This window comes from Tarenaya hassleriana, unplaced genomic scaffold (assembly GCF_000463585.1).
Source record: "Tarenaya hassleriana unplaced genomic scaffold, ASM46358v1 Cleome10, whole genome shotgun sequence".
Classification (NCBI taxonomy): Eukaryota; Viridiplantae; Streptophyta; class Magnoliopsida; order Brassicales; family Cleomaceae; genus Tarenaya; species Tarenaya hassleriana.
The window spans coordinates 1,485,795-1,496,818 of record NW_010960188.1 but is presented as its reverse complement, the minus strand read 5'-3'; the positions used below and the strand labels follow the sequence as shown (position 1 = coordinate 1,496,818).

Below are 11,024 nucleotides of genomic sequence, written 5' to 3'. Positions count from 1 at the left end.
CCCTATCCAAAAGAGAGAGAGAGAGAGAGAGAGAGAGAGAGGTGAAGAAGAAATTGGAAGGAGTTGGGAGAGCAGAAGGTCCGTAATAAAGGCGCGGCAGAGATTGCACATGTTCATCTCCCGCTTTGTAATTAATGTATTTACTACAAATGTTAAAACAAAAATAGAATATATATATATATATATATATATAACATAGTCCTATATTATTTATTTACGTAATTTATGCTATTATTACAAACCACGTGTTGTGATACCAAATGTATCCTTGCTCAAATGCCCAAAAATAACATATCCCATCAATGATATAAATTATATTGGAAATAACTAAACTTTCTATAACCATATAAATACAAATCTTAATCATCATTTTTTTTTGGCGAATCCAAATATTTTCAATCGATTACGATATAATAACCAACCGCATATACAAACAGATTTCAACGTTTAACCATTTTATATGGACTCTTTAAAAAATTAGAAAGTATCTTTTAATTTTTTTAGTCGGGCCAAACAAAACATATTTTATTTTTGGCTCGAGAGAAATGAAAGTTTGATATTTATATCTAAATACTCGAATCTTCTACATTGGACAAACACGTTTTTTTTTTAATGTGTGCCGTTTGGATCGTCAGGCGATCCTTATGATGCAATTTGTAAATTCTTTTTTTTCTCTGTAACCCAATATTTGGATCATAATCCACATTAACCTCGAGACCGAATCAACCATATCATTTTAAATATACATTCTCTCTAAATTAAAGTTCGAATTTAAAATAACATTATATCAAAAATACTTTATATTTGCTATTTTGACTTCAACGCATATCCTTCTTCAACTGTGACCATATGACTCATATGACCAGAAATTTAATATTGGTCATATTGGTCATAACATTGAATTTAAAAATTTTGTATCAAATGATTAGTGAGATATATAAGATATGAACATAATGAATAGGTATGTATCATCATAAATTTAACGTTATGGTCAAAATGACCAAGATTAAATTTCTGATCACATGGATCATAGGGTCACAGTTAAAGAATAGTATGCCTTGAAGTCAAAATAGCAAATGGAGAGTATTTTTGATAATGCTCCATTTAAAGTATATAAAACACATTTTTTGCACTTCGGTTTTCACCGGTTACACTATCCCAATTTGGATTAATTAGAAAATTCGTAGAGATTGATAATAAAAAATTATACGATAAATACCATATAACCTAGTTATTGGAATGTTTAGATTCATAGAGTATATGTAAATTAAATGAATGGAGACATGGTTCAAACCTACCACATGTACGTGTGATCGATCACATAGAAAGACCAAAGAGACAACCTCTTTGATTGAGAATATTATACGTACGCCGAAAGAAGCAAATAAATGTCTACGTGACATTGACCATTTCCCCTCATATGCTCGACACTTTGCCTTATATCATTCATTTCATTAACTGCTCTACACATTTGTTAGTGATTAGATTTTCATACTTTATTTAATAAAAGGGATATATTTTATAATAAACCAGTCGGGATAATATATATGGTATAAAGTTTTAAGTTCGAGTTATACAACAATAATAATGAACAGTCACGGAATTATATCAATATGATGAGAACATAGGGTTTTTAATTTTATTGGGCATGGATAATAACACTAGAATATGTTGTTTCAGTCATACTAAAACAGATTCATTCATATTCATAATATTCTTATATTATATTCACTAATGATATTTTACGCTATATGTTATATAGACTCGTTGTATTTTCTCTAACATTCCAACGTTTTATAATAAGATTGTAAGCGCATATTGACGGGAACGTAAACTCGAGGGAAACTCTAGTGAAATACATTGATATTATTAAAATATAAGATAAGATTTATAAAAAAAAAACATAAAAATGAAAATGGGAAACACAAGGAGGCAATGAATGGTGGAGAGACAATAAGACAAAATCTTGACACAACAATAAAAGCACGTGTCTTTGACACGATTGGGTGAAGGGTCAGAGAGCAAATAGTACACTGTCGCCGATAATTAGGGTTTTGATGACATCGATAGCGAAATATTTTTAATAATTATTATTATATGCAGTAGTCATCGTGACGTGGAGGGGTTGGTCGGTCGATTTCTGTATTTGATAAAAACGCATGGTGAGTGATGGGTCTCGTGTCACCGTCCAGGACAAGGTAGGGGGCCATATATATATCAGAAACTTTGAATTCATTTCTGTCTTAATCTACTCGGATTTCTTTGTAATCAATCCACCATGCATTTGGTCAACACACGTTATTACGTGAAGATTACCCTTTGAATTATATATATATGTACATGGATTTGTATGTTTCAGATTTGGATTACTTTTTTTATCTGGGCTTTCTAGTTTTATAAAAAAAAAATCATGTTCATTCAATTTATACGCCGTTGACCGACATTTGTTATAAACGTTTTTGTTTTTCGAAAATTCCATTTTTAAAACTTTAAATTTATTCCCACGTCCATTTAATACCTAGTCGATTATTAATATATATAGCCAGAGTTTGAGAATTGGGCCATGCTCCGGTCCCCTATACGATCGGAACTATACAAAACAGAAGAACAGGATTAATAAATAACAATAATAATAAATTACGATGAAAAAAAAAGAAAAGAGTATAGTCATATCCGGACAGTTGGTAACACCGACAATCCAAGACTTCAGATCACGTCTGTGTTTATCTGGAAGATCTTATCGGCAACAGCCATGCACGCGAATTGTATTATCATGGGTTATATATATTGTATATATGATCTACACATGCATCATCATCATCATCACCACCATCCCAGGCCTACCTTATCACTTCTCCCGATGATGATGATGATGGTGAGTGGTGTTCTTCTTGGTGCTGGATAAGATTCAGAAGGGAAATGACAAAGCAAACGAAGAAGACGAACCTGTTAGATGGCTCAAGGGGAAACTCATCAATGCACATGCATGCAAAAACCGCGTTTAATCCAGTGAAAAGCAAGAGCTCCGTCAACGGCGGTGTCCGTTCCTACTCCTTGATCGTATATACAGTATACCATCACAATACCTTAGTTATATCGATCGTTACCAAGAATCTTGGCTCCATTGGATTACCAAATGGATCTCCAAGAACAAGGTCGAGCTCATACATATTCATCAGGGCCGTCTTTTAGCAGGTGCAACAGGTGCCTTTGAACAGGGCCCATCAATGTGGGGGCCCCACTTTTTAAAAACTAATTATTATCATTAATTATAAAAATAAAATATCTCTTATAATTTAACATTAAATTTTGTGAAATCATTATTCTAATAATTTTTTAGGTATAATTATAGTATATAATTATTATAGAATAAATAAATAAATATACTATAAAAATTAATTAGATTATAAAATTTACTTTTTCTAGTTTATTATTAATACAAATTCAATATTAAGTTGAATTTTTTAATTGATTTCACAATTCATATATTTTTAATAAGAAATTAATCATTTTATTTAAAAAATTGAAAATAGTTTGTATTTATGAATCCTAATTTATGGATTTCCTTTATAAATTAATATTATTATCATTAATACATAAAAACATTACAAACTTTATTGACGATAATTACATTTTTTTCGTAATTCGAAATTAATAATTTTTCAAAATCATTAAATAATTTTATTATTAATTTTTATTATATAAATTTATATTTTTATTAATTAATTTTTATAAAATGTACAGGGCCCCATCAAAGTTTGAGACGGCCCTGATATTCATGTATATATATATATATGTATATATGTGTGTGTGTGTGTGTGCGCGCGCGATCCTGTAATGAATTGCATTTCCTCGTATCACTTATCAATTCAAGCAAACCCCTAATATTATCAGACTATATTCATCAAAGCCCCTAAACCAGACGATCCCTAAATACGGGAGTTTGATCCACTGGAAACAGAGAACATGACTGACGTTGCAGACGACAATGGCGCCAGCATCGTCATCCGACGCGCCGCCATCTTCGTCCTTCTCGACGAATACTTCCCCGAAAAAAAAACCCTAAAAGGAAAAAACCCTAAAAGTTAACCGAACTTAAAACTCGCAACAGATAAACCCTAGCGACAAAATCACCACACCGTAACACGATGGGAGAGAAAGTGACACAGTCAAATCTCTACACGTACTTGTACAAAAACTATAGAAATCTAAAAACCCATTTTTCAAATTAAGTTTTAGAATTTAGCAAATCTAATAGAGAATAATTTATATTCCTTGACAGAGCAATCGAATCATGTGCTGTTAATGTGCACATCTACACTAGCAAAAAGCGTGGATTAATATTTTTTTGATAATCGGGTGATCTCAAACCCAAAGACCTAAACTAATTCCGACCCAAGCGTGGATTAATATTATTATTATAGTAATAATTATTTTAAAAATAAAGATTAAATGGAACAGCCACGGTCTCCTTGCCGTAGATCCAAGCTAAAGCTGAGCTGTGCTTCACAACGGTTATAATATCTCCGTCTCGAAATGTTAGTATTGGTGTTTCACGTGCATGTCCACGTCCACGTCGTGGCCACCATGTTTATTTATTAATAATTAACCTCTCCACTAATCTAGTAATTTATGCATACATACATACATACATACATACATACATACATACATACATACATACATACATACATACATACATACATACATACATACATACATACATACATACATGACTACATACATACATACATACATACATACATACATACATACATACATGACTTTTGTGTTGTGGTTTTAAATCAAAAGAAGATTATGGGTCATTTTCTTTATGATTTTTTTTTTGAATACAAGGAACAAAACTTCTGTATTTGGGCAGCTTACATATATACAAGTTTACCGTTTAAAAAAAAAAAAAAAAACTTTGTTTTGCTTTCTCTTTTCCCATCCCAAATTTTCAAAAGAGAATGACAGATTCCAACGATGACATCTCTTTTTTTTTAAAGAATGACAAAAAAAAGCATTTTAGTCTAAATCCCCCAAACTTGTTATTTTTAAATCAATTAATATAACTAAACATAACATATTATGAACACCTCATTAATGTTTATTTATTTATTAACAGTTAATGAAAGTTAATTATAGTAATTAGATTAAAGGAGGAATTAAGGCGTGGAATGGAAATAAAAGGAGATGATGGTATATTATTATGTCCCAATTATTGTACACTTCCCTCGTGCAAAATGCCTATTTTATCATTTATTTATTTCTATTAATGAATGATCAGATCATGAGGCGCGAATGGACGGTCCAGATTCGTTCAAACCAAAGGGCGCAAACATCGCCACATTTCTCCCAAAGACAGTTAACGTGATTCGCTCCTTCTTTGCCCCAAGCACTACACGACAACGACAAAGCGCTTCCTCACAGAGAGGAGAGAGATAGAGAGAGAGTGTGTGGATCGTAAGTCTGACAGTGAGGAGGAGGAGGAGGAGGAGGAGGAGGAGAAGAGGGGAGATGAAATCGGCCGGAGACGGCGGAGGCACCGGAGTGGACGGTGGCGGATGCGACAATGCCACGGCGGAGGCGTTGGTAATCGTCGGGGTGAAACCCGACGAGAGGAGACGAGAAGTGCTGACGTGGGCGCTGGTGAACGTGGCACGTCCTGGAGATCGCATCGTCGCTCTTCACGTCCTCGACTACGCCGTCGGTTCGTTCCTCATTGCGTCTCGATCTAACAATTCGACCATTTTCCCGAATTCTGTGTAATTGATTTTGTCGCGGGAATTTTCGCAGATGGCTCAGCGTCGCTTATTTCTCTCGTCAGGACTTTTGATTCCATGCTTGGGGTATATGAAAGCTTCTGTAACTTGAAACAGGCAAGTTCTTTACTTTCTCTGGGTGTAAATTCTGGATTACTGTTCGTCTGCGGAGGAAAGTTGTGAAATTTACTCTGGAATTGGGTTTCAAAGTGAAAATTTTCGCTTGATATGGGAAACTATTGAATAAGTTGTCTGAAAACCATGAATGTTCTTCAGGTAGATTTGAAGTTAAAGGTTTGTAGAGGAAAGTCAGCTAGGAAAATTCTAGTAGAGGAAGCGAAATCCTATAGAGCAGCAAGTTTGATCGTGGGTTCCTCTAGGAAGCACCACACAATCCGTTCATCAGCCTCTGTGGCCAAGTACTGTGCCAGGAATCTCGTCAAGGATGTCTCGGTTTTCGCAGTCAAGAGCGGCAAAATCATGTTCCGCAGAGTATCTAGCAGCAACGGTATGTGTAACTGTGATTTTGGTTGGTTTTTCTTGAGGTACTTCTTGTTGTTGTACAGACAAGCTTTTTTGTAAAACTCAGCTTTGTGCTGTGATGATTTGCAGGGGATGAGGATCCACATATGGATACTTCCTCTTTAGTATGTGTACCATCAGACAGTGTGATCGAAGTGTCAAAGGTGGCAGACAGATTGAGTTCTGCAATAGCCAGTTCACGCTGGATGAAAACTAGTTGTTCTTCATCCTTGCAGTGTCCTGAGAATTCAGGTGCAGATGATTCTTTGGCTTTAGTGCCAATACAAGCAAATGAGGATAATTCAGGTCCACTCCAGTCGAAGCCAGGATGGCCCTTTCTTCGCCGACTATATGTATGTAAACGCAAAATCTCGAGCAAAATTTCAGCTAAGATGGCTCTACTTCAGTGGGGTTCAAGGCTGCGAGGACGGCATTCAGCATCTGTAATCCATCCTGACAAGAAACTGAAACATTCTGTTTGTGATGAAGATTGCTCTTACAGTGTTGATGGTGAAGATGGTTCCATTCTAAGGTCTGGTTCAGAATCTGTATCCAGTCCACTTTCCCCCTGTAATGGACTGAATATCATTCCACAAGAGCTGGAGGGTCTACACGAGAGATACTCTTCCACATGTAGATTGTTTACATACGAGGAACTTTCTTCAGTAACCTCCAACTTCTCATCCAGTATGTCTCTCTCCAACCTTTCGGTTTTGATTTGACTTGGTTATTGTCCTTCTCTAATGGATCCGTCGTTTTTTTCCAGAGAATTTGATCGGGGAAGGTGGTAGTAGTTATGTTTATAGAGGGTGCCTGTCAGATGGAAGGGAGCTGGCTATTAAAATCTTGAAACCTTCTCTAGACGTGTTGAAGGAATTTCTGCTGGAAATCGAAGTTATCACAAGTATACAGCACAAGAACATAATTTCTCTCTTTGGTTTCTGCTTCGAGAATAATAATTTGATACTGGTGTACGACTATCTACCGAAGGGAAGCCTTGAAGAGAACCTCCATGGTAACTGGTGGCATTTGATATTTCCTATGGGTTATTGCATTATAGAACTTTTTATCTAGATTGTTCTCAAATTTGATTGTGTTTTCCTCTTATTGATTAAGGTAATAGAACGGGCACATCCATTTTTGGCTGGCTGGACAGATATAAAGTTGCAATTGGTATTGCTGAGGCATTAGACTATCTACATAATGATCATGACCCGGCTGTGATTCACCGTGATGTGAAATCTTCCAATGTTCTTCTGTCAGATGATTTTGAGCCACAGGTACCATTTTACTAGTTTAATTTGCTTTATTTGATATATTGAATCTAAATTCTTCTAACTGTCATATCATAGTCATTTTGGTTTGCATTTATATTTCTGGTTCAGCTGTCAGATTTTGGATTTGCCAGCACGGTTTCAAATGCTTCACAGCATATACCGGTCATGGGTGTTGCCGGGACATTTGGGTATGTGTCCTGCTTCTTTACATACTCGCTCTTAAAGGTCTCATGTCAACCTCTTTTTCGTAATGTTTCCTTCTATGGCAGTTATCTCGCTCCGGAGTACTTCATGCACGGTAAAGTAACTGAAAAGATTGATGTGTATGCCTTTGGTGTCGTCTTACTCGAGCTCTTATCGGGGAGGAAACCTATCTGCAGTGACTATCCTAAAGGGCAGGAGAGCCTTGTCATGTGGGTAAGCATTTATGCCTTTCTCTGTTGGGAAGATATATGTGGAGAAGGGTGCTTCTGTACATAGCTGCCAAAAGCTTCTAGCAGCATGATACATAGAGTAGTGCACAGATTATTCTTTTCTCTGCTTCGGGCCAATGTTCTTTCCACGTCTAAATGAACGACTGTTTTGCATCGGTTCCAGGCAAAACCCATTCTAGAAAGTGGAAAGTTTTCTCAATTGTTGGATCCAAATCTAGAAAGCAACGAGAACAATGAACTCATCGAGAAAATGGTGTTAGCTGCAACACTCTGCATTAGACGTACACCTCATGCCCGACCTCAAATTTCCCTTGTGAGCAAGCTAAATCTCTCTTTTCTTGTATTCTTCCTTCTCTGCCATATCCCGAATCTTGTATTCCCCCTTATGCCGATCTTGACTACAGGTCTTGAAGATATTGCAAGGGGACGAAGAAGCAACCGAGTGGGGAAAGCAGCAAGTGGAAGCCTCGGAAGAGGAAGAAGTGGCATCTCCTACAAATATAGAATCTCATATAAATCTTGCACTGCTCGACTTGGAGGACGAGGCCAATCCTGATAGCAGCCCGGAAGCTACTATCTCTGTCGAGGAATACTTGAAAGGGAGGTGGAGCCGCACAACCAGCTTCCAACTCGACTAGTTTACATTTTTCAAACGAAACCCTGAATTCCACTGTAAGTTGTATATTTTGTAATGGGGGAGGGTTTGCAGCTTTCTGAGTTCATTGGCTTCATGGAAGATTCTGTTTGATGTTTTGGTTTGAAAGTTTTTTTTTTTTGTAAATTAGAAGAAATAAAAGTGTTTTTTTTATGCATTTGGGCTGCAGAAGAACTCACAGTGAAAGATTCCTTCAGATGTTTTGGTTTGAAAGTTTTTTTTGTAAATTAGAAGAAATAAAAGTGTTTTTTTTTTATGAATTTGGGCTGCAGAAGAACTCACAGGGAAAGCTTCATGAAGGGCCGAGACTTGACTCAACGGTAAAACCATTTATCGTGGGATGAAGTTGCAGATTGGATCTGTCTCTGCATAAAATGTAGGGGTAAGACAGCCTAGTATATTCCTTTCCGACAACCCCCACTAGATAGGATACGCTGATCTTTTTTTACAGCTGCAACCTCTTATGTAAAAATTATTATAAGCATTCAGCAGCCTTTTTTTTTTGTAAACACTTGTGTGAATTCTTTGTGCTTGAGATGAATAAGATTATGTTATCTCAAATCTTCTGGATTCGGAAACTTGTGAGCAAGTTGCCATGACCATAACATATTTCCCAAAACCGTAACTTCCATTACCTGCATTAGTGTAAGATGAGAAGCTTGCTTCCGTGTCAGAGAACAAAGGTTCATAAGCATATGCCGTAAAAATTCACCCAACACTTCTTCGATATAGTCGTTGAAAAAATATAGGTGAATCCAAAATCCCGAGCTTGGATGAGGTAAATAAGATTCATCCCCTTTGCAGCAAGTCAATTGGTAAATTGACTTCAACTGCACTTGACATCAAAGTCATTCAGTGGCCATAACCATAGCCAGAGCATCATATGATTCTGACATGAACCTTACAGATTCAGTCCCTTGTGTAGCTTTCCACTGATTTCGTCCAATTCAATAACTTGAGGTGTCTCCATGCTTTTCGCCGCCTCGATGCTCTCAAGCTCCTGATTCAGTTCAGCAATCTGCTTTTGTAATTTGGCCCCTCTATCAGGGAGCTTCGAAATAGTATTCTGTGAAAAATGAAAGAGGACCAAAGTTATGCAAAGATTTACACTACAAGAGTCAGTTTCCAGACTCTTTCTGTAACATAAAACATTCCAAAACATCTGAGAAGACATACCTTGTTTGCGAATATTAGAGATAACCGATTGATTCTTGCTTTGATTTCACTTTCTGTCATTTCGCTACTGTCAATAGGGGAGATGTTGATTTTCTGGCTCAAATTTACGTCCTTTGGGTTGAAGGCGTACTCAGCCCTACCAAAATGGTTCACAAATTTGGCAAGTCCTATGAGCAAATCAGAAAACAAAAACAAAACTAAATAAAACCAATGATAAGGCTGTGATGACAATACCCATTGAGCATGTTTTCTTGTGAGTAACTTGACGTTGGGCGTCCCGCAAATGATGTTCCTCTCCTTTTGCCAAAGAGGAAGGTTGACCAAAAGGTCAGACCAGACGGACATTAAGAAATGGAGAAAAACTTTTATTTCGAAAAGAAGATATTAGTTCACCTTATTTCTTCTACTTCTTCCTGAATCACTTGGACAGGAGCAGTTTTGGAGAAGAGTAAACTGTGATGACTAACTCCTGCTATACCTAGAGTTTCCAGAAATTTTACATGGGACTCCAGAGCTTCATCCCTATAAAATAAACAATTTCCATTGTCATATTGAAAAATAGTTGAGAATTTAAAAAATTATTTACTCAATAATAATATCCTCTCTCAATGAAATAGCAATGCCTAACCCCAAGGAAAATTTGTGATATTCAGCCATGTAAAATGCAGTATTCGAGACGAGATGTTAACTCCACAGAAAAAGGGAAAGATATGTTGTTCTTGACTCAAACAGTGTGTTAGCTTTACTAAAGCATTCTATTTATGACCGGAAGAACCTTGCAGATTGACAATGCTGACTAAAAATAAAGCAAGTCCTTATCAGAGACAAAATTGCTCAGATTAATTCATGGGTTCCTTACATTTTGATTTGGTTATAATGCTCTTCGTGTAGTTGCTGCTGCGTGGGTGAAACATCAAAGCCTTCCTTTGGAAGACTAAAGAGTTCCCGAAGGTCCTGAAACAATAATTTGAATTTAGAATTAACAAACGGCCACAAAACATAGAGAATTCTATTGACAGCGGAATTGAAATAACACCTGCTGGCTGAAGTAGCGGATCTGTTCTTTGTGCTCAGTCGCAGTTTTAAACAATCCACCCTTATATACCTAGAAAAGAAAATCTTATTATATCATATAACCAATCGTATTAAAAAACTGTTTGGCTCGTTGTTTACTTCTCTAGGGAGAGGGGGGGGG

The 11,024-nt window shown here is 36.3% G+C and overlaps 3 protein-coding genes across 6 annotated transcripts in view; 1 reads left to right on the top strand and 2 right to left on the bottom strand.

Moving 5' to 3' along the window:
* LOC104804585 (ultraviolet-B receptor UVR8) overlaps positions 1–4,022 on the bottom strand; it is a 9,211-nt gene extending 5,189 nt beyond the window's left edge. The window contains exon 1 of the mRNA XM_010528902.1: positions 3,938–4,022. Coding sequence (XP_010527204.1) covers positions 3,938–4,022 — 85 coding nt within the window. The remainder of the gene's footprint in view (positions 1–3,937) is intronic.
* Positions 4,023–5,367: 1,345 nt separating this feature from the next.
* LOC104800158 (receptor-like kinase LIP2) lies at positions 5,368–9,212 on the top strand. Of its 4 annotated transcripts, none has more exons than XM_010522922.2 (11): positions 5,368–5,713; positions 5,800–5,882; positions 6,042–6,273; positions 6,378–6,974; positions 7,054–7,302; positions 7,404–7,567; positions 7,673–7,752; positions 7,834–7,981; positions 8,162–8,311; positions 8,403–8,670; positions 8,919–9,212. In XM_010522922.2, exons 1-10 carry the CDS (start codon positions 5,521–5,523, stop codon positions 8,634–8,636), a joined length of 2,130 nt encoding a protein of 709 aa, XP_010521224.1. In that variant the 5' UTR covers positions 5,368–5,520; the 3' UTR covers positions 8,637–8,670; positions 8,919–9,212. The 4 variants fall into 4 exon arrangements, with proteins under 4 accessions (XP_010521224.1, XP_010521216.1, XP_010521207.1 ...); XM_010522914.2 differs by lacking the exon at positions 8,919–9,212 and adding an exon at positions 8,823–8,846; XM_010522896.2 differs by having other exon boundaries at positions 5,370–5,713; positions 8,926–9,212.
* A 50-nt stretch (positions 9,213–9,262) lies between these two features.
* LOC104800148 (protein CHROMATIN REMODELING 24) overlaps positions 9,263–11,024 on the bottom strand; it is a 7,721-nt gene continuing 5,959 nt past the window's right edge. The window contains exons 17-22 of the mRNA XM_010522886.1: positions 10,866–10,934; positions 10,689–10,783; positions 10,223–10,351; positions 10,064–10,126; positions 9,830–9,965; positions 9,263–9,719 (exon numbers count right to left, since the gene is read on the bottom strand). Of these exons, the coding sequence (XP_010521188.1) occupies positions 9,555–9,719; positions 9,830–9,965; positions 10,064–10,126; positions 10,223–10,351; positions 10,689–10,783; positions 10,866–10,934 (657 nt within the window). The 3' untranslated portion in view covers positions 9,263–9,554. The remainder of the gene's footprint in view (positions 9,720–9,829; positions 9,966–10,063; positions 10,127–10,222; positions 10,352–10,688; positions 10,784–10,865; positions 10,935–11,024) is intronic.

Bases quoted from the DNA above. Each gene is read 5' to 3' on its own strand.
- LOC104800158 (XM_010522922.2), top strand. From the start codon at position 5,521: ATGAAATCGGCCGGAGACGGCGGAGGCACCGGAGTGGACGGTGGCGGA. The intron at 7,303-7,403 runs GTAACTGGTGGC...TTATTGATTAAG, and splicing joins CCTTGAAGAGAACCTCCATG to GTAATAGAACGGGCACATCC. The intron at 7,568-7,672 runs GTACCATTTTAC...TTTCTGGTTCAG, and splicing joins CAGATGATTTTGAGCCACAG to CTGTCAGATTTTGGATTTGC.